Source organism: Diceros bicornis, chromosome 13, assembly GCF_020826845.1.
Source record: "Diceros bicornis minor isolate mBicDic1 chromosome 13, mDicBic1.mat.cur, whole genome shotgun sequence".
NCBI lineage: Eukaryota > Metazoa > Chordata > Mammalia > Perissodactyla > Rhinocerotidae > Diceros > Diceros bicornis.
In genome coordinates, this window is record NC_080752.1 from 26,631,925 (window position 1) to 26,653,764 (window position 21,840).

Here is a 21,840-nt window from a genome sequence, read left to right on the forward strand (position 1 = left end):
TAATTCTGTGCTTATATTAAGAGAAAAATAGAAATAGTTTCTGAAACCCAGTTTATTGTGAAGATCCCCAAGGGAGAAGGTCTACTGTAGAGAAAAATAGTAAGAAGCTGGCTTAGAAACAACCTTCTCCCCAGACAACTGTCTGGCTCTGACTAGGGCAAACGTCCAGGAAAAGTTGGAGAGGAATTTGCCAAAGATCTGCCCCATGACATTGCCTGTCTGGTGTCTTCACCATGAGAATAGCCAAAGTTCCAAAGTGTTTTTCTTCTTTTTTAAAAAAAACTCCACAAAGTTTTAAAAGTGCATTTAAGAGTATGTGTGGTTTTAGAGTGGAACTGCCAGCCCTGGCAACTGTTGTATTGCTCTTAGAAGGTGCAATGCCTGGTGATGCCTCTGGAAGGCATTTGATAATCATCTCGATTTGTTTCCTACATTTTCTTTTTGTTCTTTTAACAGATCTATCCCTGTGGGTGGTGTCTAAGAAGTCAGGACACCTTGGTTTTTGTGTTAGATTGAGCTGGGCAGCTGCAATCAGCTTTATGCAAATTAGGCCTGGCCCATCTAGGGGCTCCTGGTTGGTGGCTAATGAAGTGAGGGGAGGGAAAGATGTCACCCCAAAAGTAGGCCCCTCCCATTGGCTTTGGCCCGGCCAGACACTTAACATCGTTTACATGGTTCTGTGTAATTATAAAGTTTATGTGTATAAAGCGAAGCTGTTTCTGTGAAACTGTATATTTTGTAAATAAATATATTGCTACTTTGAGGTTCATGTCTGGCTTCAGGTGTTGGTGCTCTGTGCTGAGGGACAATTGTGTGTTTCTCCCTTTATCATCTCCCCCAAACCATGACTACATGAAGACTTGGGAAGTTAAAGTCTTAAGTTTGGTTTAGCAGGATGAAAAATGCCCACAGCCCTTATTATACCTTTCCAGTTAATTCTCCAGAAACAAATCACAGTATGAATAGACAGGAATAGCTTTCCCAATTTCTTCATCGAATTGTGGATTTTTTTTTTTTAATTATTTATTTATTTATTTTCCCCCCAAAGCCCCAGTAGATAGTTGTATGTCATAGCTGCACATCCTTCTAGTTGCTGTATGTGGGACACGGCCTCAGCATGGCCGGAGAAGCAGTGTGTTGGTGTGCGCCTGGGGTCCGAACCCCGGGCCAGCAGCGGAGTTCGCGCACTTAACTGCTAAGCCACGGGGCCGGCCCCATGGAATTGTGGATTAGCTTAAACCCCAGTGAGTACCTGCTTTGTAAAAGCTGCAGCCTCCTCTGAGCTTGTGTAAGCAGGACTGGAATCTCTCTGGGGTGCTCATTCTGCCTCTTTACACTTCGGGTCCCCAGTACCTGAGCCTGTTCTGTCAATCAGCTGTGTCTGCCTAACTCTGGGGCCAACTAGTGGTCAACTAGTACCTCCCCCAGTGACGTTCCAGCAGCAAGAATCTGCCTATCGACATCTCTTAAAATCTTGAAAATACTGGCCAAGCTGGTAGTTGAGCCTTACTCTGGTTTCCAGTTCTCCAAGGCTGTTGGTAGGTGTGATATTGGGGGCCCCAAAGCAAGGAGCTGAGGGCCACGAGCTTCAGTGAACTGGGGTGAAACTTGAACCGGCCAGCCCTGTTAGGGGTGTTGGGCCTGAGTCGGCCGAGAGCGCCTCTTGACGTGCCACGCGGAGCTCGCGCGACTCTGGGGTGACGCGGTCGCGGGCACCGCGTGAGATGCTGGCCATAAAGCAGAGCCAGGCCCGCCTGCACCTCCCGGCGACCCTGCAGGCCCCGCCCCGCCAGCAGGCTCCGCCCTGCCGCCCTGCAGGCCCCGCCCACCGCCTGCCCCGCCTTCTCGGCCGGTCCCGCCCCGTCCTATGACCCCGCCCCGCCCGCAGGCTCCGCCGCGCCCCGCAGCCGCCATCTTTATTGGGGGCGGCTGGGCCTGGCGTCTGGAGATGCCGAAGTCGTGCGCGGCCCGGCAGTGCTGCAACCGCTACAGCAACCGCAGGAAGCAGCTCACCTTCCACCGGTGAGGGGCGGGGGCGTGGGGGGCGCGGGGCGCGGGGCCCGGCCCGCCCCGCCGGGGCTGACCGCCCGCGGCCCCCGCCGGAGCCCGAGGCCTGTGCGCCGGGCGGGCGAGGGCGTGCGGCCGAGCCTTCGCGGAGGGGCGGCGGCGCGGGGTCGGCGGGGTCACGGGCCCCGGAAGCCCGGCCCGCCTCGGCCGGCCGGGGCGCGTGGGCAGACGGTCGAGGGGCGCACAGCACCCCGCCGCCGGCCGGGGAAGCCGCGTGCGAGGAGGCGGTGGGCCGGCCCTGCTGCGAGCTCGGGGCTCGACTCTGGGGCCGCCCGTCCCCCGGCAGCGCGCACCCAGCACCTAGCACCCTGCAGTTACTGAGTGTCCGTCCCCGGAGGTCCCAGGGCCTTTATCTTGTCCACAGAGGCAGCCTGAGACTAGTAGGCGTCCAGTATTTGCTGAATGCATTTGCTGAATGAATGAGTTGACAGTGACGTCTGCTGGGTGTGCGGTGCCCTCTGCAGGCCTGTCCTGAAGGCAGGTGGAGTGGAGGAGTGAGGACGGTCCCGTGGGGGGAGTGGGGCCCGGCGCGCTGACTCCGCGGGAGTCCGGGGATGATGGCGGGCATTTTGGAGTCTGTCCCTTTCTGTCCCTGACAGGGTGCGGGCCGCGCCGAGAGAACGGGCCTGCCCAGCAGAGCTCGTTCTGGGCCGGTTGAATGTTGCCCACTCTCCTCAAGGTCCCAGCCCCTGCCCGTTTCTCTGTCCCTTTAGAGCACGACTCCAAAGGGCTGCCGCGCTCGTTGTGTGCACGTCCTCCCCTCCTGTTATTGTCTTTTCCAGCGTGAATGTTTTTATTGAAGTACCATAACACGCTTACAGAAAAGTGCACAAGTAAGTACACAGCCCAACCAGTCTAACAAAGTGAACACTGTCTGACTGCCGTGAATTAGGACATCAGGGGACCCCCCAACCGCACCCCCCAAGTCCTTCATCCTTCCCTGTCCCCAAGGGTCCTGCCGTCTGTCAGTGGATTGCTTTGGCCTGTTTTGAACTTTACGTGAGTGGGTTGACACAGTGTGAACCTTTCTCTGTGTTTTGCTCCCCATTATGTTGGTGAGAGCCATCCTGGTTGCACGAAGCAGCAGTTCATTCCTTTTCATTGCTGCATAGTGTTCCATTGAATGTATGTACTAGAATTGATTTGTTCTACAATTGAAGGGCATTTGGGTGCCTCTGTTTTTTGGCGGTTACAAGCACATGGCTCTGGACATTTTTGCTGGGACGAGTCTTCTGGTGCATGTACCTGTACATTTTGGTTCGATATATACCTGCGGGTGGAGTTGCCTCTGGTTCTCTCTCAAACCCATTCCAATCAGATGCTTGCCCCCACACTCCCACAAAAGAGCTCTGCCAAGTCCCCAGTGGCCCTTGTGATGCCAAATGCAGTTGTCCATCCTCAACTGGATTGACCTCTCTGCAGCATTTGACACAACTGACCACTGACCCCTTGAGACTCTCCCACTTGGCTTCTGGGACACTTCTCGGCCTCTTCCTTTGTCGCAGTGTCGCTTCTCAGTCTCCTTCACTGGATCCTCCTTATTTCCAGCACCAGACTTTGGAGCATTTCAGGGTGAGGGGCATGGCTCTGTATCGTCCCTGTCCACACTTGCTCTCCAGGGCACCAATCTCACCCAGGCTTATGACTTTACCACCTTTTATGCAGGGACGGTCCCCACATTGACATCTCCTGACATGTGTGTCCACCTGCCACTCCACTCCAGCACTTGGGCATCTAAAAGGCACCTCAGTTTACCATCTAACATATGAAACCAAACTTTCAGTCCCCAAACCTGCCCCTCCTACAGCCTCCTCTTGCTTTTTTTTTTTTTTTTTTTTTTTGTGAGGAGGATCAGCCCTGAGCTGACATCCATGCCAGTCCTCCTCTTTTTGCTGAGGAAGACTGGCCCTGAGCTAACATCCGGCCAATCTTCCTCTACTTTATGTGGGACGCCGCCACAGCATGGCCTGACAAGCGGCGCGTTGGTGGGCGCCCAGGATCGCGCGCACTTAACCGCTACACCACGGGGCCGGCCCCTCCCCCTGCATTTTAATACATGCAACTCCTTCCTTCTCTTTTTATTTCATGGCCTGCAGGCAGACCTTGTTACGTGGTTTTCAAAATACATCCCAGATGTGCCCGTTCATTACCCACCCCTCCTGGCACCCTGGTCTCAGCCACCAGGTGCCCTCCTACAGCAGGGTGGACTTGGTCCTTCACCCTCTGCCCGGAGCCTCCAGGGACTCCCCATCTGCCCAAGGCCTGCGTCCTGCGGTCCCCACTCCTCCTGCTCTGTCTCAGCCGAACCTGCCTTTTCACGCCGCCTCATACACACGGGCACATGCCTGTCATGGAGCCTCTCCTCTCCCTCTTCCTTCTGATACCCACACGGCTCGCTCTCCCACTTCCTGTAGCCTCTGCTCAAATCCTCTCAGGTGGCCTTCCCTGACCACTTCCTACTCTTTATTCCTACACAGTCTACGTCTGTTGGGTTTACTGTCTGTCTCCCCCTTCTAGAATGTAGGCTCCATGAGGGCGGGGCTGTCTTATTCACGCCTGGTACGTGACAGGCTCCTGAAGGAACGAATGAAGGCTCACCTGGCAAACGTAGCTTCAGAAACAGCTCACTTGGGCTCTTTGGCCACGTTCATGGTCTCAGGTTTCTGCTAAGGATGCCATAAATAGCCATGACAGAAGCTTCCAGAAATTGGATGAGGTTGTTGAATTTTCCAAGCTGTCCAGTAAAATATTGTGCGGTGATGTGAACATTCCACGAAACTCTGAAGGTCTGAACTCGGCTTTGCTAATTCCCTTTCGTCTCCTTCCTTTGCCCCTTAGGTTCCCGTTCAGCCGCCCGGAGCTGCTGAGGGAATGGGTGCTGAACATCGGCCGGGGCAACTTCAAGCCGAAGCAGCACACGGTCATCTGCTCCGAGCACTTCCGGCCCGAGTGCTTCAGTGCCTTTGGAAACCGCAAAAACCTGAAGCACAATGCTGTGCCCACGGTGTTTGCGTTTCAGGACCCCACGCAGGTGAACACACTGCTGTCTTGCGTCTCTTCAGATCCGGCCTGCATGGGATGGGGTGGTGTTTGCAGGGACAGTGAAGGCGCAGGCCGAGAACTTCAGTGAGGGTGGCACTGTCAAGCCTCTGGGGTGCAGAGCCCAGCCGGCCCTGCTGGCCATGACCTTCGCTTGAGGGATGTCACAATTTAAGCCACTTTAAAAATAAAGCACGCTTCACAACTGGATGCTGTTGAAGCAGCTGACTGGCAAGTGTGCTAAGAGCCTGGTCCTTTATGCATTTTGCTTCCGCTGGGCCTCATGCGAGCTCAAGGCCACCACAGCAAAGACCGCCAGCTGTGTTGCGTTTAGACTTCATCTTATTCTTCCTAGTAGCCAGCCAGGGCTTGGGAGCGTGTAGTCCAGACACTGTGCCACTGCCACTTAGCAGGTCGCCGTTAAAGTCCTCCTGTGTGCTGCACTGTGCCAGCTGAGAGCTCTGTCCAGGGCATGGAAGGACGATGCAGGTGGAGCACCAGGGGGAGACTGGGGCCAGCGTGGCAGAGGCTTGGAGGCGGAAGGGATCTGGGCACGCTCAGGAACAGCATCAGCTCAGGCTGGTTGCAGGGGCCAGATGGTTGGACAGGCTGTGAGTTTTTGGTTGAGGGATGTGGGGAGGGATGTGACTTTGGAAAGCTCCCTCTGGCTGGAAGCTGGTTCGGAGGCCACTGTGGTGTCGCAGGTGAGTGCAGTCGTGGTGGCCTGAGCTGAAGGTGAGTGTGGTGAGGAGAGGCGGATCGAGTGGATGGACTTTGCAGAGCCGGTGGGTGGAGAGGGAGGCGGTCAGGGAGAGCAGAGCTCACTGAGCCCCTGGGGCGTGGGGTTCCCTGATTCCCTGAGGAGTTTGGTCCTGTGCTTGTTGAGTTAGACTTCCCAGTGGGACACTGAGGTAGACATGTCTCGGTGGGGCAGGATGTGTGGATTTGGCTTGGGAGAGAGCTCACAGACAGTTGGCTGTTGAAGCCATGAGGGGGTTATGTGGACTTCCGTAAAGCCTACAGGTGTCCCGAGGCCCACAGTGTGGGCTCCACAGCGGGGCGGCTGTTTGAACCTGGAAGGCAAAGTGCTGGTGGACCCCAAGGCTGACAAATTCCTATGCTAGTTTGATTTTAATGGAAGGAGAGAAAAGGGAGCCAGTGGAAACCATGAGTTGAGTTACAGGGCGTGAGGAAGAACAGGCAGCCGTTTGTGAGCAAACATGCCCAGAATGCCTGTGCCAGGGCCTCTGCCCTTGATCTTTCCCAGACATCTGTACGCTTGCGGCCTCTCCTTCTCCAAGTCCGTGTTCACGTCTCCTGTGGGAGGGCCCTCTCCACCACTGTTTCCACCTCCCCCTGCTGGCCCTTCCCTCCCTTTCCTGCTTGTTGGTCTTTATAGCACCTTGACCGTCCCCATCTGCCGCCCTCGGTGTCTCCCTTGTTTGGTCTTCTTCCTCCGGTGTAAGTGCCATGGGGACAGGGACTCGGTTCACTGCTTTATTCCTAACAGCCGCAGCACTGCCTGGCAGAGTAGGTACTGAATGCATGTTTGGTTTGTGGAAGGCCTTTTATTTTTACTTTATATATATATTTTAAAATTTTGAGGTGGCCCGGTGGTGTAGTGGTTAAGTTCGCACGCTCCACTTCGGCAGCCTGGGGTTGGCAGGTTCGGATCCTGGGCACGGACCTACGCACTGCTTATCAGGCCATGCTGTGGCAGCATCCCATATAAAGCAGAGGAAGATGGGCATGGATGTTAGCCCAGGGTCAATCTTCCTCAGCAAAAAGAGGAGGATTGGCAACGGATGTTAGCTCAGGGCTAATCTTCCTCAAAAAAAAAAAAAAATTTTATTGGGGTAAGAACGTTTAACACAAGATATACCCTCTTAACAAGCTTTAAGTGTACAGTGCAGGATTGTGAATGGTAGGCACGATGTTGTATGGCAGGCACTGGAACATCAGTGTTTTCACTGAGCTGAAGCTCTGTGCCCACTGATTAGCGGCCCCCGGCGTTTGTTAATAGAGCCATTTGATCACTTTCCCTTTCAGCATCTGTGGTGAAGTGTTTGCCCCTGAAGTAAGAGGTTAGTCTAACAACTGGGGGGACATTTGTGACCCTACTCCTCAGTGCTTCCAGTGCCTGGGGCAGGGAGAAGTCAGTTCCGGCCCTGTGGCCCTGGCTCAGCTCCATGGCCACCTGGGGACTACAGGCTCTGAGTCAGACGTTTTCTACTGCGTGGCTGTCATTCACTGAGCAAAATGAGTCACCTACTACGTGCTTAGAAGAATGCCAGGCCCTGGGGTGACACGTGAATGAGACAGTCTCTGGCTTCATAGGGACCTGTTCATGGGCCTCTGACCCAAGATTTGGGAACATCTTTGGAAAAAGAAGCACATCAGTGGGTGGTGAGAGTAGAGCTGGGCTGGGTTTCTGGGTTTAATTGAACAAACATGGGGCTGAGCAAGGGGACAAAGATGCACAAGGCCTGGTGCCTGGCCATGGGATTCTCGGGGAGCACATCTGCTCGTGCCCCGAGTGAGCAGAACCTCGGCCCGTCTACAGCAGGTCCGTGTCTCTTGCAGCTGGTGAGGGAGAGCACAGACCCTGCTGGCGAGCGCAGAAAGGCCGACTCTGAGAAGGAAGAGGTGAGTCCGTTGCGGCCGTCACAAGCGTTTGGACTTAGGCTGCGAGATGGAGACTGAGCAGCATCACCTGCCTGCCAGGCTGGCCTGCTGGGCGTTTGTCATGCTTTCCTCAAAAGCTAGTGTTTTGGGGCCGGCCCCGTGGCTTAGCGGTTAAGTGCGCGCGCTCCGCTGCTGGTGGCCCGGGTTCGGATCCCGGGCGGGCACCGACGCACCGCTTCTCCGGCCACGATGAGGCCGCGTTCCACATACAGCAACTAGAAGGCTGTGCAACTATGACATACAACTATCTACTGGGGCTTTGGGGGAAAAAAAATAAAATAAATAAAAATTAAAAAAAAAAAAGAAACCGGCTTTAAAAAAAAAAAAGAAGCTAGTGTTTTGGATTCTCTAGTTTGCTAGAAAAGGGAAAGCAGAAGCCTCTCATGCCTCCTCCTTCCTGTTCAATAGCAAGCAGTGGCCCTTGGTTACAAGTCCGGCTCGCGTCCGATTTCTAAGGGTCGGGTCTTAGGCCTGTGGAGGAGGAAGCTGGCTGTTTCTGCTGGTCTCCGGGCAGTGGCCACCGCCCGCAACAGTGTGAAGGGATTCCTGGTGGGATGGACAAGTAACAGCTGTGGGAAGATCCGGTGTCAGCTGCATGCTTCTGCCTTGCCCTTCCCAGGTCCTGCCCGAGGTGGGGGCTGGGGAGCGCGGCCCCGGGAGAAAGGTGGACACCGCGCTGGAAGTGCTGCAGCTGCCCCCAAACGCCGGAGGCCCTGAGGAGCAGGTGAGGTGCTGGGCCAGGTACGCAGGCAGCATGGGGTTGGTTGGTCTCAGCAAGAGGGGATTCGCTAACAAAATGAAGAAAACTGGTGCCCAAACCACAAGCACCATGGTGTGTAGCCCTGATTTCAGACCCTCCCAATAAAATTAGCTTGGGCAGACATGGATTTTAGGAGAGCTTCGGGAGGTGAGTGCTGCTGAGTGTGGTGACACGCCACCTTTCTGTGGAGAGCAGCTCGGCTGCCAGTCTCGGGCTTTGACCGCTGGGCACTCCTTATCTTTCACCCTCCTCTGTCCTCAGGTCCTGCCACACAGACCGGAAGCAACCAAGGCCCCTGGTCAGCAGGCCAGCCCCACAGGGCTGAGAAGGCCCCTCCCCACGCAGCCATCTGATCACAGCTACGCCATTTTGGACTTAGATGCCCTAAAGAAAAAACTCTTCCTCACTCTGAAGGAAAATGAAAAGCTCCGAAAGCGCCTGAAGGCCCAGAGGCTGGTGATGCGGAGGATGTCCAGCCGCCTCCGTGCTTCCAGAGCCGGGCAGGCGGGACTCCAGGCCAGGCTGCGGCTAGAGCAGCAGAGCTGAGCCAGACAGCCAGGCTTTCTTGTTGGAGCCTCTGGGAGGTGGGGCAGTGGTTTTGGGGCTCTGGCTGTGGACCTTTCAGTCCTGCCCCTGCCACTCAAAAGTGGCAGTGAGGCAGGCCAGGCCAAGCCCCCAGTGAGGAGGCCAACACCATCGCAGGTGAAGTTGAGCAGCATCAGGCCAGAAGGGTGGGCTGTGAGCATGACAGCCTAGTCCTTTCAGCACAAGCTGGGCGAGCATCTTGGGAGCCACAGGGTGGCAGACACTCCCCCAACAGGCAGGAAGGACATTTCCTTGAGGGGCATTTGGGTCCAGGGACAGACTTAGTGTGTGGGGTGACTCCCACCCCACATGCGAGAGGGTGATGGCAGCGTGAGTGGTCCCCTCTATTGCCTGGACAGCTGGCTCAGTGGCTGAGACTGGCCTCTGTTCTAAGGAGTGCCTCCTTTCCCAGCCTGGTTTGAGCAAACAACAAAATAAAGTGTCTTCCCACACTGCGGGTTTTCCTCCTTTATTTAAAAACAAGCACTAAGTTGACATTTGCTGCTAGTGGGAAGATTGACTTCCTGTTTCCTATTGAAGAGCAGGCTGGGCATGACTAAAAAAAAATGTGACTCTACTTAGAGAAAACAAAAATCCTAGCCTAAGTGATTTCCAAACTCTGGACTCTATTTATTTCTCAGGCAAACGTCAGATGTAGAAAACCGAACCACAGCTTCGAGTGAAGCCTCATGGTTTAAAAAGCAAAGAATCAAGGACGGAACGAGGCCTTTGAGGAGGGGGCACTTCCCTCGTTTTGCTCACTCCTAAAAATGAACACACAGATGCAGTAAAACACTGTGCCCAGATTTCAGGACAGGTTTATTGTGGTAAGAGTGTGCCTTCTGTACAGTCTGTTGCAAACAATCAGTGTCCAGAAGAGCCACCGGCTGTGGAGGGGCCGCGGAGGGAACACAGGGCTGTGTTGGAAGTCAGACTCAGCTTAACGCAATGCTTATTGCACGATTCACATTCAGAGCAGCAGCTCAGAGAAAAACTTATTTAAAATGGAGATAAAGAGATAGATAAATATTAGAGAACCGGGCAACCTGAACTGATTTTAAAAACTGGAGGAAGGGGGTCATTAGCAGTTACTCAGGTACCAATGCCAGGGAATGAAGCCTCATTGAGCAATAGCTACAGGGAGGCTGCCAGAACCACCACCATCCAGGCCCTCTTTGCTCATCAGGTAACTGTTACCACAGTTAACAGACCAGGCTGTTCAGGAGTATCCTGGCTCCCAAAACAGTCTGCAGCCACAGAAGAGGCAAGTGAAAGAAAGTCTTGGGAGCAGACACCCAGACAGGAGGCCCCTCTGAGGAGGGAGTTGGACATGACCAGTCGTGGGGAGCGGCAGTGACACCTGCTGGCCATGTGTGTGAGCGAGGCACAGGCAGCCTCGGAGCTCTCCTGGCGCTCAGGACTGGCTCAGGATTTGGCACGTCTGAGCCCTGGTCCTTTCAAGCCCCCTCAGCTATGCTTCCCTCCTCCCGCCCCCCCCAACCTCTCTTCATTCTCACACTACACTCTAGTGTGAAGGGCACAGCAGGTCAGGCTGAGCTGTGTGGGGCAGGTTGAGAGGGACACGGCTCAGCTCTCATCTACCTTCTCCCACAAGGATATAGGTGGCTCCTGGGAGTGACCCGTGACAGGGATGGGCCCTGGGACCTGGAGTTACACCACCGTGTCCCAAACCAGGTGCCAGTGGAATGATTCAAGAAGTTCTGGGAGGAGAAAAAAGAGACTAATTTCCAAAACCATTCATTCTCAGATAAAAAGCAAATTTATAAACCCACACAATACTCTGCAGATTCACTTAGTAATATTTCAGGAGGAAAAGGTGGTTTTCGGGAAGTTGATTGAACAGATGCTCACTTGGTCTGGAGACCTCTGCTCCTGAGAACTCCTTCCTTCCTTTCCATTTTGTTTTCCATGTTCAATGTGGATTTTAGGAAAAGCAGTTCAGTCCTGTGTGTGAGGGCAAGATGTTCCATAAATACCTCAAGAGAGACCAAGAGCTACTGGGTGGCTGCAGTCAGCAAACACACTGAGCCTGGGGAGGGACCTGCAGGCGCCCTGGGGCCCAGGCCCTTCCCTCTAGGGACGTGATCCTTGGGAAAACAGCCATGGGTGGTGCTGCGGTTCTGGTCCAGGTGGGGCTGCCTCAGTCCTACCTACAGCACCCATGAAAGCGGGGTGCCTGTGTGTCCCTTCACATAATTGACATGGTACCACCTTCTACAGGAATAATATAAAATAAACACATCTGACGTCTGGGTTTTTTCCCCTGCTTCCAAATTTGTAGACTCCCAGGAAAAGATTATTTGTAGCCTCTTTTTAATCTGGTTTCTCAAGTAGTTTATCCATCTGTATCAATCCTGTGAGCTGTAAAAGAAGAGACAAACTCAATGTATCAAAAGGCAACTGTTTCTTTTCTTAATTTTATTTATTTATTTTTTCCCCAAAGCCCCAGTAGATAGTTGTGTGTCATAGCTGCACATCCTTCTAGTTGCTGTATGTGGGATGCGGCCTCAGCATGGCCAGAGAAGTGGTGCGTCAGTGCGCACCCCGGATCCGAACCCGGGCCGCCAGCAGCGGAGCGCACGCACTTAACCACTAAGCCACAGGGACGGCCCAAAACGCAACTCTTTCTACACTCTCTTTCCACTTAAGGGGTTCAGTCATCACCAGACCCAAGGCTGCCTGGCCTATGGCTGACTAGTTGTGTACAAGGTGCCGAGAATCAGCTGGTTCTAGAACAAGGAGCAGCTGGATTTGCTTCATACCCAGCCACCCAAGCTGTAGTTTCCAAGCCAAGAGCTCACTCGAATTCCACCTAGGAAAGGGCCCACACCCCCTCCTCAGGGCATCATGTTGTGGGCTCTGAGCCAGTCATGATTCCCAAGCCTGCCTGCTCCAAGACAATGACAGAGGGAAAATGGCTGTGGCCCCACACTGACGTGCCCGGTCCCTGTCAGAGGCCGAGGGCCTCTCCCTGCTCCACGCACAGGGCAGGTGGCTTGCAAAGGGGCAGCTACTCACACTGCTTTGGTATCCTCAGCGCCTCACTGTCCAGTGCCATCACCTGATGCAGGACCCCCCGGAACTGGTACAGCACCTTCAGGTTCTTCTCTTCACCCACACACGGGTCATAGAACCCAGGCAGCCCAGCCTGTAACAAACAGATTCTTATTCAAAGATGCCTCGAGACAGTCCTTACAAACCTGGCACCACTACTGTCTGCTGCCCCCTGAAGGTGCAGTGTGGAAGGGCCTTGATTTTCCCTTGGGAGCTGCCTATGACAGATGCAAACTTGGGAGCTTGAGGAAAAAGAAATGAGAATTTCAAAAAGCTGCCTATTTAGTTCTAGATTTCCCTCTCAATACTGGCCCCTTCCCCCACTCTAAATATGACTCCATCCTCAGAGAAGCCCCACCAAGTTGGAGATACAGCTGACTTAACTCAGTGAGCTAGGAGTTCAGTGGCCTGAGCTAATATGCATTTTAATTTGCCTTTATCATCCACGCCCCAGGCTCCAGTGTGAGCCTCTAACGTGCTACAGACAACTCACACTCTTTCTGGAACAAGGCGAGGAATAAGCAGAATATAAGCTCCATGGAGGCAGGGTACGTATTGCTTGCTGCTGTACTGGGTACCTAGTAGGTGCTCAATAAATGCTTGTTGAGGGACTGAATGGATGAAGTAAATAAATAGCTCCAATGTGGATATAACTTGGGTGCTGGGCAGCATTCTGCACAGCGACTTTCGGCAACATGAAGGATTTCACTGCAATGAAATGGCCATTCCGAGGGGCCCGATGCCCCCGTTCCCCAGGAGCCTCTTCTGTCTGAATCCCGTGGGCACATGCACGCTGTACCTTAGAGGCCTCTGTGAGGATGAGCTTCGAGTCCTTCACCAGGCACTGGAGGGGCACAGTCACATCAATCACCTTCACCTTCTCGCTCTTCTTGCTCTTGTCGTTGACAAACTTCCCGTACCAGGCGTTGACGATGATGAGCCCTGAGGACAGGCTCCGTCAGAGCGGGGGCAGGCCTCGGCTGGGCACCCCTGCCAGCTGGACAGCTGGACTGCAGGAGCGATGTGCTCCTTTGAGACCCTCAGCCCCCACCCCCAAGAGAGACCATGCCTTCTCACCCATTCTGGACTCTTCTGCCTCGATTATTCTTCGCACAGATTCCTGCATCAACCGAACCTGCAAAGAACAAGGATGGCTGCCATCAGGACCCTCACTGGGCTCCGCCTCTTTTGTTCAGAGCCACAGCCATATGCCTGGGTACATTTTAGCCCTTCCCCTGAAGAACCCGACAGTACCCCTGTCATTTATCCTGGATATCTCTGTTATCTTATGTCATGTAAAAACAGTTCACTTAAAGGGAAGATAGGACAATAGCCACCACTTTTTTTTAAAAAACCTTGTTATGCTTTTTGAGGGTAATTGTATCTCATCTTTAGGACAGAGACTGAAGTTCCCAGTATTGCATCCCATAGGCAATATAAAGACTAAAATGACCAATGAAGTTGTTGGGGAAGAAAAGTCTGAGACCTAAAGCCCTTGAGACCAGTATGCAGAGTGTGAAGTATTTCCCCCACAGCCCTAGTTTAAGAAGTGTGGACTAGAAAAGAGAGGAGCTTGCGCTGCAGGTTGAGTTCTGCATGACAGTGTAGGAACATTCACAGCGATTCACAGAGAGCAAAAGGGTGGCGATTATGCAGCACTCACAGCGGCCTCTGCCTCTTGTTTCTTCTGCAGAATGTCGGTGGCCGTGCTTTCCCTTTGCTTCTCCAATTCCCTTATGTGAGAAAAACACAAGCCACACACGAGCGTGGTGTTACCCAGCAGTGAGGCACAGAGCCCCTCGCTGGACCTGCGCCCAGCAAACAGTCTGTGATCTTACTGCATTCCTAGTTCTAGAACTTTAACAAATATTTCCAAGACAGTCTCAAGCAAATCTGTTCATCACAGGCCTGTGCAGCTTCCCTTTAATCTTAGATGGCTCTACCCACCTCCTCACCCACCAGAGGGTACAGGAAACCACTGCTGTGGGAAGAAGACTCCACCTGACAGGAACCTCAGCAAAGTGGGAGGTCAGAGAAGGTGAGAGTCACAGGATAGGCCACCAACCTTCTGGGATTATTACATAGCACTTTTGGTAGGGCTGACACATGCGATTTTAGATACACAAATATACTTTCCTCTTAGCAAAGCACAGGGACTCGGGATACACCTGTTCCGTCAGAAGACTTGACCCAGCACATGCTTTGTTCCAAGCCTCAAGCCCCTGGGGAATTATGACCCTGAACTCTAATGATTCAAAGCCTAGAGGAGCTCTAAAAACGAGATTCATTCCTTTCTCTCAGATTTTCTAAGCTCAATGATTTATTAAATTAGATCATTATAAAGTAATGAATCTAAACCCCTCTCAGATTTAATATTACCCCTCAATGGACTGGCTACAAGAAACTGCAAAATAAATTACATTTCTATGACTTCTAAGACTATACTTAATGCATGTCCTGTATGTTAAGAACTCAGTGCCAGGAAAAGAAATGGTTAGAATGAGAAAAACGAAAACTTCTTATTTCTTGTGGTCATGGTTTATAGTGTCAACAATTTTGTAAACTAACTCTAATCCTTTCTGCAAGTAGGACTGACAAATGAAGGGATAAAAGTAGAACTACTACTACTGATAGTAAATAGTTAACATTTATTGAGTACTTACTATGGACCAGACACCATGCTAAGCACTTTGCATGGACTAATTAATTTAATCTTCCTATAACCCTATGTGGTAGGTTCTATTATTATCATCTCCATTTTAAAGCCGAGGAAACTGAGGCACAGAGTTGTTTAGTGACATCCCCGTGACATGTTTTACACTCACTTCTCTTTCTGAGCCCTGAGGTATGGTTTGATGATCAGACGGTGCATAGCAAAGTAGACCACGAGAGGCCCCACAGTGGCATAGAACACAGCGCTGGGAAGAAGCTGATCCGTCAGATGAATAGGGAAGAAGTAAGTCTGACTGGCCCTGTTTAACCTAAAAACAAAAACAAAACAAAACACCCAAGATGAGTCAGGTTTCCAGGGAAGGGTAATGTGGGTCTCAGCCATAAGAAGAGAACCTTGCAGATACATAAAACACCAGTCAGGAGGAACCCCGAAATCTGCTTGTTTCATAATTCATTCCTCTTTGCCGTTCCCTATTCCCAAGTTTAGCTGCTGGATTTGATGTCTGTGACAGAAGAAAGGTCCACTACCTGCTGACCTCAAGGGCAAAGCAACAGACTAATGTTTGACCAGAGCAAATGTGGCCTTAGAAGACAGGAGTGGACACTCCTCCAGGTGTCCTCGAGACAGAGAGTTGCATCTCAGACCTCAATTTATCTGTTTCAAAAAAGTGTGTGAAGATTTACAAAGTTAGCCAATTAAGGAGGTTCTGCTTCCAGCAATGGCTGAGTAGCTCCCCATTGGACCAATCACCCCACAGATAACAGTGTAACCTCTGGACCACATATGACAAAGCCCTTCAGGTCCTGGACAGGAACTAAAGGCAGGCGGATGCAAAAGGAGGGCTGAAACTTAGAAGACTGGAATGGCGCTGGTCAGTTTCCTGTTGTTTTTCTGAGTTGCTGCCTCAGCATTTCACACTATGACAACCCTGTTCACACAGAGTCTGGACATTTAGATAAGAACCCAAGCTTAGGATTCCCCCATAAGTTCCTACTTTGCTTTTCCTGGGGCACCTTTTAAAATAACCAGTTAGAGTTCAGCCTGCAAGAAGTTAGTGACCTCCACTCCAACCACCTTAAAAGCCACAGGTACTTGCTACCCCGCTCTCTATCTCCCGCTCATTCACTCGTGAACTTGGACAGAGGACTACCCTTCTCCCAGCTCACTGCCCCCAACAACCCCTTCTACGATCTCTAAGTAATAAATCTCACGACTCTGCTTCCTTGGTGTGAGTGTACTGAAAGTGTGCCTTCAATCAAAATGACCCCGTGGGTTTCACTTTTCCAAAGTGGGAGCTTGGATGCTGAGGAAGATACCTGCTGATCCCATGTGGGTGGCTTGTGCCTCCTCATTCGGCAGGTCATAATCTATATATTCTTAATTTAATACACCACCTATGGGTCTCTCAACACACCTGTTTTGTTTTTGTTTTTTTAACAGCTTTTAGCTTGGGGGCAAGTTTCAGTCTGTACCATATGGATGATTAAAACTGGAAAGAAATCTGCAGTCCTATTAGATTGAAGAACCAGAGCTTGGAGTTTGTGGCAACCATAGCAGCTGGGAAGTGGGGGGGGGTCCCCAAAAAGGAAAGTCAGATTGGGAGCCCCAAGTTCTGTGTATAAATGTGGCACAAATCTCCAGCTGATCCCTCATCTATCAATGGCCTAGCTAAGGGTAAAATAATTGTGCTGTGTTTGGCTGCTGCCACACAGGTGAGTCTGTTTAACTTCAGCCAAGTTAATTACCTTCTAAAAGAAAAAATGAACACTTGAGAAACATAACAGAATATATAGTCTCTACAATGTATTATTCACAATACCCAAGATCCAGTACAAACTCCTCTACATATCTAGATACAACAAGAGAAAAAGATAATGAACAGAGAGACCCACGCCAGATGACCCAGATGTTAGAACCAGCAGATAAGGATTTTAAAGCAGCTATTTTAACTATACTCAAAGACATATAATATCCATTGGATGGGCTTAACAGCAGACAGGAGATGAGAGAAGAGCCAGAACTTGTAGACAGATCAATAGACATTATCCAATATGAAGAACAAAGAGAAAAAGAACTGAAGACAAATGAGCAGAGCCTCTGAAGCCTGTGGGATGACATCAAGAGCTTCCGCATATGAGTAATTAGGGCCCCAGAGAAGAGAGAATGGGACAGTAATAAATATTTCAAGAATTAATGGCCAAAAAGTTCCAAATTTGATGTAGAACATAACTGTACAGATACAACAAGTTTAGCAAACCCCAAGCAGCACAAATACAACAAAAACCAAACGTAGGTACATCGCAGTTAAATTGCTGAAAAACAAAAGTAAAAAAAAAAAAAAAGAAAAAGTTGATTAGCCAGAAAAAAAAATGACACATTACATGCAGGGGGACAATGATTCTAATGGCCACTGACTTGTCGTCAGAAACAATGGAGGCCAGAAGACAGGAGAACATCTTTAGAGTGCTGAAACAAAAAACCTGTTAACCTTGAATTCTATATCCAGTGACAATATCCCTCAGTAATAAAATCAACTCCAGAATTGAAAAAGAACACTCAAAACTCAAACAGTAAGAAATCAAACAACCCAATAATAAAACAGACAAAAGATCTGAACAAAGACTTCACTAAAAATAAAAGATATGGATGGCAAATAAACACATGAAAAGATGCTCAACATCTTAGCCATTAGGGAAATGCCAATCAAAATGGGATTCACCTATAAACCTGCTAAAACAGCCAAAATTTAAAAAAATGACCATACCAAGGGTTGGTGAGGATGTGGAGCAACCAGAATTCTCATATGCTGCTGGTGGGAAAGTAAAATGAAACCACCACTTTGGAAAACAGCTTGGTACTTTCTTATAAAGTTAAACACACACCTACCATGTGACAAGGCTCAGCATGCCCACTCCTAGGTATTTTCCCAAGAGAAACGAAAACTTATGTTCACACAAAACCTGTCTATGAATGTCTGTATTAGTTTTATTTGTAATCACCAAAAACTCGAAACAACCATATATCTTTAAACTGATAAGCAGATAAATTGTGGTCCATCTACACGATGCAATACCAACAACAACAAAAAGGAACACATTACTGAAGGACACAACAATATAGATGTTATTGCAACTGCACTTTGCTCATGGAAGAAGCACAAAAGGCTACAACTGTATGATTCCAATTATATGACATTTTGAAAAAGGCAAAAATACAGAGAGTGAAAACAGACCAGTGGTTGCCAGGGCCTGGGTGGGAGACCACACCAAGGGCATGAGGGAATTTTGAGGATGATGGAAAATGTTCTATATCTCGATTGTGATGATGGGTACATGACTTATGTGATTGTCCAAACTCAGAGAACTATACAATAAAAAGGGTGAGTTTTAATTTATGTAAATTTTACCTCAATAAACCTGACAACAAATTACAGCAATGATAACAGCTTAGTTCTGGGGCAGGAATGCCCATAACTGAAATATTTTTGAGGATGGTCAGAGGAACAAAAAATCAGAATGGAAAACCAGTAATAAAATAGCAGGCCTAAATCCAACCATACCAATAATTACTTTAATTGTGAATGGACTAAACGCTCCAATTAAAAAGAAACGGTATGAACGGACTGTAAGAATGGAAGGGCAAGATCCAACTGTATGTTGTCTATGAGAGACACTTGAAATATAAACCCAGATAGGTTAAACAGAAATGGACAGAAAAAGATAAACTACACAAATGTAAGAAGGCTAGAATAGCTATATTAATCTCAGATAGACTTCAAGACAAAGAGTATTGATAGCAAAAATTGCTATCAATAAAAAAAATTAAAAATAAATTTTTAAAAAATGAGCAAAAATTGACAAAGGGGGGGCAGCCTGGTGGTGTAGTGGTTGAGTTTGGCGCTCCGCTTTGGTGGCCCAGGGTTCGTAGGTTCGGATCCTCGGTAAGATTGGCATAGGTGTGGACCTATGCACTGCTTATCAAGCCACGCTGTGGTGGCATCCCACATAAAATACAGGCAGATGGGCACAGATGTTAGCTCAGTGCCAATCTCCTTCAGCAAAAAGAGGAGGATTACCAATAGATGTTAGCTCTGGGTTAATCTTCCTCATCAAAAAAAAAAAAAAAATTGACCAAGAAATAGAGAATTTCACAATCATAGCTGGAGATTTTTAAACCCCCTTTCTCAGCAATTGATAGAACCCCCCCCCCATAATCAGTAAAGTCATAGAAATTCTGATTTCTGACAAATGCCAATCACCTGATCTAACTAACATTTACAGAACACTGTGCCTAACAACTGTGGAATTCACATTCTTTTCAAGTGCACATGATACATTCACCAAGACTGATTATATGTGGGGCCACAAAAGTCTCAATATATTTAAAAAGACTGGAATCATACAGAATATGTTCTCTGACCAAAATGAAATTAAAGAGCGATAAACAGATATTTAGAGAAACCCAAATATTTGGAAATTAAGCAATACATTTCTAAAAGTGAAATTAGAAAATAGTTTGAACTCAATGATAATAATACAACATATCAAAATTTGCAGGATGGAGTAAAGCAGTGTTTAAAGGGAAATTTATAGCCTTAAATGTTTATATTAGAAAAGAAAAAAGGTCTCAAATTAATAACCTAAGGTACGCACTTAAAAAGCTAGAAAAAGAAGCAAAGTAAAACCAAAATAAGTAGAAAGAAGGAAATATTAAAGATCAGAAATCAATGAAATAGAAAACAGATAAACAATGGAGAAAATTAACAAAGCCAAAAGCTGCTTTTTTGAAAAGTTAAGTACCCTACCCAGACTGATTAAGAAAAAGGTATAAAGAACACAAATTACCAATATTAGGAATGAAGACAGAGATCATCTACAGATAACTATAGATGTTAAAAGGATAGGAGGATATTATGAACAACTTTATGCTAACAAATTCAATACTTTGATGAAATGGACAACTTCCTTGAAAAAAACAAATTAAAAAAGATAACATAAGATGAAACAAAAAAAATGGAAAAGCCCTGTATTTATGAAAGAAATTGAATTCATTATCAAAAACCTTCCTTCAAAGAGGGGCTGGCCCTGTGGCCTAGTGGGTAAGTTCGGTGCACTCCATTTCAGCGGCCCAGGTTCAGTTCCTGGGAGCAGACCTACACCAGTCATCAGCTGCCATGCTGTGGCGGTGAACCACACACAAAATAGAGGAAGACTGACGTAGACGTTAGCTCAGGGCGAATCTTCCTCAGCAAAAAACAAAAAACAAAACAAAACCTTCCTACAAAGAAAATTCAGGCTCAGTTGATTTCATTGGTGAATTCTATAAAACATAAGGAAGAAATAATACCAATCTTACACAAATTCTTTCCGAAAATAGAGGAGGAAGGAACACTTCCTAACTCATTTTATCAGGCTGTCATAACTCTTTCCAAAACCTGACAAATACATAGTAAAAAAACAAAATTATAGACTAGCATCCCTTATAAGCTATAGGTGCAAAAATCCGGGCCGGCCCCGTGGCTTAGCGGTTAAGTGCGCGCGCTCCACTGCTGGCGGCCCAGGTTCGGATCCTGGGCGTGCACCGAGGCTCTGCTTCTCCGGCCATGCTGAGGCCGCGTCCCACATACAGCAACTAGAAGGATGTGCAACTATGACATACAACTATCTACTGGGGCTTTGGGGGGAAAAATAAAATAAATAAATAAAATTATTTAAAAAAAAAGATGCAAAAATCCTTAGTAAGTTATCAGCAAATCAAATCAAGCAATATATAAAAAGTATTCTATGTCATGATCAAGTGGAACTTTCCTCAGGAATGTAAGGTTGGTTTAACATTCAAAAATTACTGTGATTGACCAAATAAACAGAATATAAGAGAAAAGTTAGCAAAGTAAGATCATCTGTTGTTGCTGAACTCTGGTGCCTTCTGGCAAAACTCTGGTTTACATACCAATACAATTTGGACAACTCAGCCTGTTACACAGGAAACTCAGCTGAAATGAAAATGCTTCTTTCCAAAGAGGCAGAGTGGCATTCTTGGGATGAGAATTGGATTCAGATTATGTCATGAAACATCCGCAGAGAAGTATTTAAAAACAGAAACTGAATCACAGAGAATGGTGCCTCATTAGTGGTCCCAATTTGGGGAGGGAAGAAAAGGATTAGAATGCAGAAAATCTGATAGTTCTCTGTATGCCCTTGATTAAATCTCAGGTGTTCTCAAATCTTATGTGAGAGGAGAGATGCATGATGCCAGCTCTGACCTGGGTAACCTGGTTTGGCTCTCATCTCCAAAAGTGAGATGTGATCTGCTTCCTTTTTCTCTCTCTGACTCACTCACTGAGTCTTTCTTACGTGCTAGGCTGTGTTCTAGGCTCTAGTAGTACAGAAAAGAATAAAATGTTAAGTTGAGCTTTTGATGAAGAGCAGATGGAGATGGGTGCAAAGCAGAATAATAAACAGAGTGAAAGAAAGAGATTGCTTGGGGCAAGGTGCGGGGTGATGAAGGATGGTTTTGGCAATTAGCTGACATTTGAACAGAGATCGGAAAGAGTTGAAGGAAGCAGCCAGGTAGTAACCTGGGACTGAGAAGAGCAAATGCCGAGTCTGGAAGCAGGAGTGGGCTTGGTGTGTTCCAGGAGCAGCTCCGAGGCCAGTGTGGCCGGAGTGGAGTGAGCACGAGGGAGATGGGGAAAGAGGAGGTCAGGAAGGATAGCAAGTGGCTAGATCATGGAGGGTGTTAAAGGCCTCTGGCTTTTGCCCTGAATTGAGGGAGTCACAGAAGGGTGACATACACTGACTGACATGTTAAGAAGGCTGCCTGTGTGGACAGCAGTGTCACAGGGGCTGCAGGAGATCAGTCAGGATACTGCAGCAATTCAGACCTAGTGCGCTGATGATGACACTGTATGTGTGCAAACTGCCGGGGCGGTGAGGGGACGTGCGGGGCCATCAAG

At 48.9% G+C, this 21,840-nt stretch overlaps 2 protein-coding genes across 2 annotated transcripts in view; one reads left to right on the plus strand and one right to left on the minus strand.

Annotated features, from left to right (window-relative positions):
- The first annotated feature begins 1,909 nt into the window (after window positions 1–1,909).
- On the plus strand, window positions 1,910–9,588 carry THAP3 (THAP domain containing 3). Its single transcript, XM_058552793.1, has 5 exons — window positions 1,910–2,022; window positions 4,906–5,098; window positions 7,690–7,752; window positions 8,411–8,515; window positions 8,813–9,588. The coding sequence occupies exons 1-5, from the start codon at window positions 1,949–1,951 to the stop codon at window positions 9,095–9,097; spliced, it is 720 nt and encodes a 239-aa protein (XP_058408776.1). The 5' UTR covers window positions 1,910–1,948; the 3' UTR covers window positions 9,098–9,588.
- Window positions 9,589–9,937: 349 nt separating this feature from the next.
- DNAJC11 (DnaJ heat shock protein family (Hsp40) member C11) overlaps window positions 9,938–21,840 on the minus strand; it is a 66,020-nt gene continuing 54,117 nt past the window's right edge. The window contains exons 11-16 of the mRNA XM_058552791.1: window positions 15,037–15,192; window positions 13,875–13,944; window positions 13,289–13,346; window positions 13,011–13,153; window positions 12,176–12,305; window positions 9,938–11,518 (exon numbers count right to left, since the gene is read on the minus strand). Of these exons, the coding sequence (XP_058408774.1) occupies window positions 11,493–11,518; window positions 12,176–12,305; window positions 13,011–13,153; window positions 13,289–13,346; window positions 13,875–13,944; window positions 15,037–15,192 (583 nt within the window). The 3' untranslated portion in view covers window positions 9,938–11,492. The remainder of the gene's footprint in view (window positions 11,519–12,175; window positions 12,306–13,010; window positions 13,154–13,288; window positions 13,347–13,874; window positions 13,945–15,036; window positions 15,193–21,840) is intronic.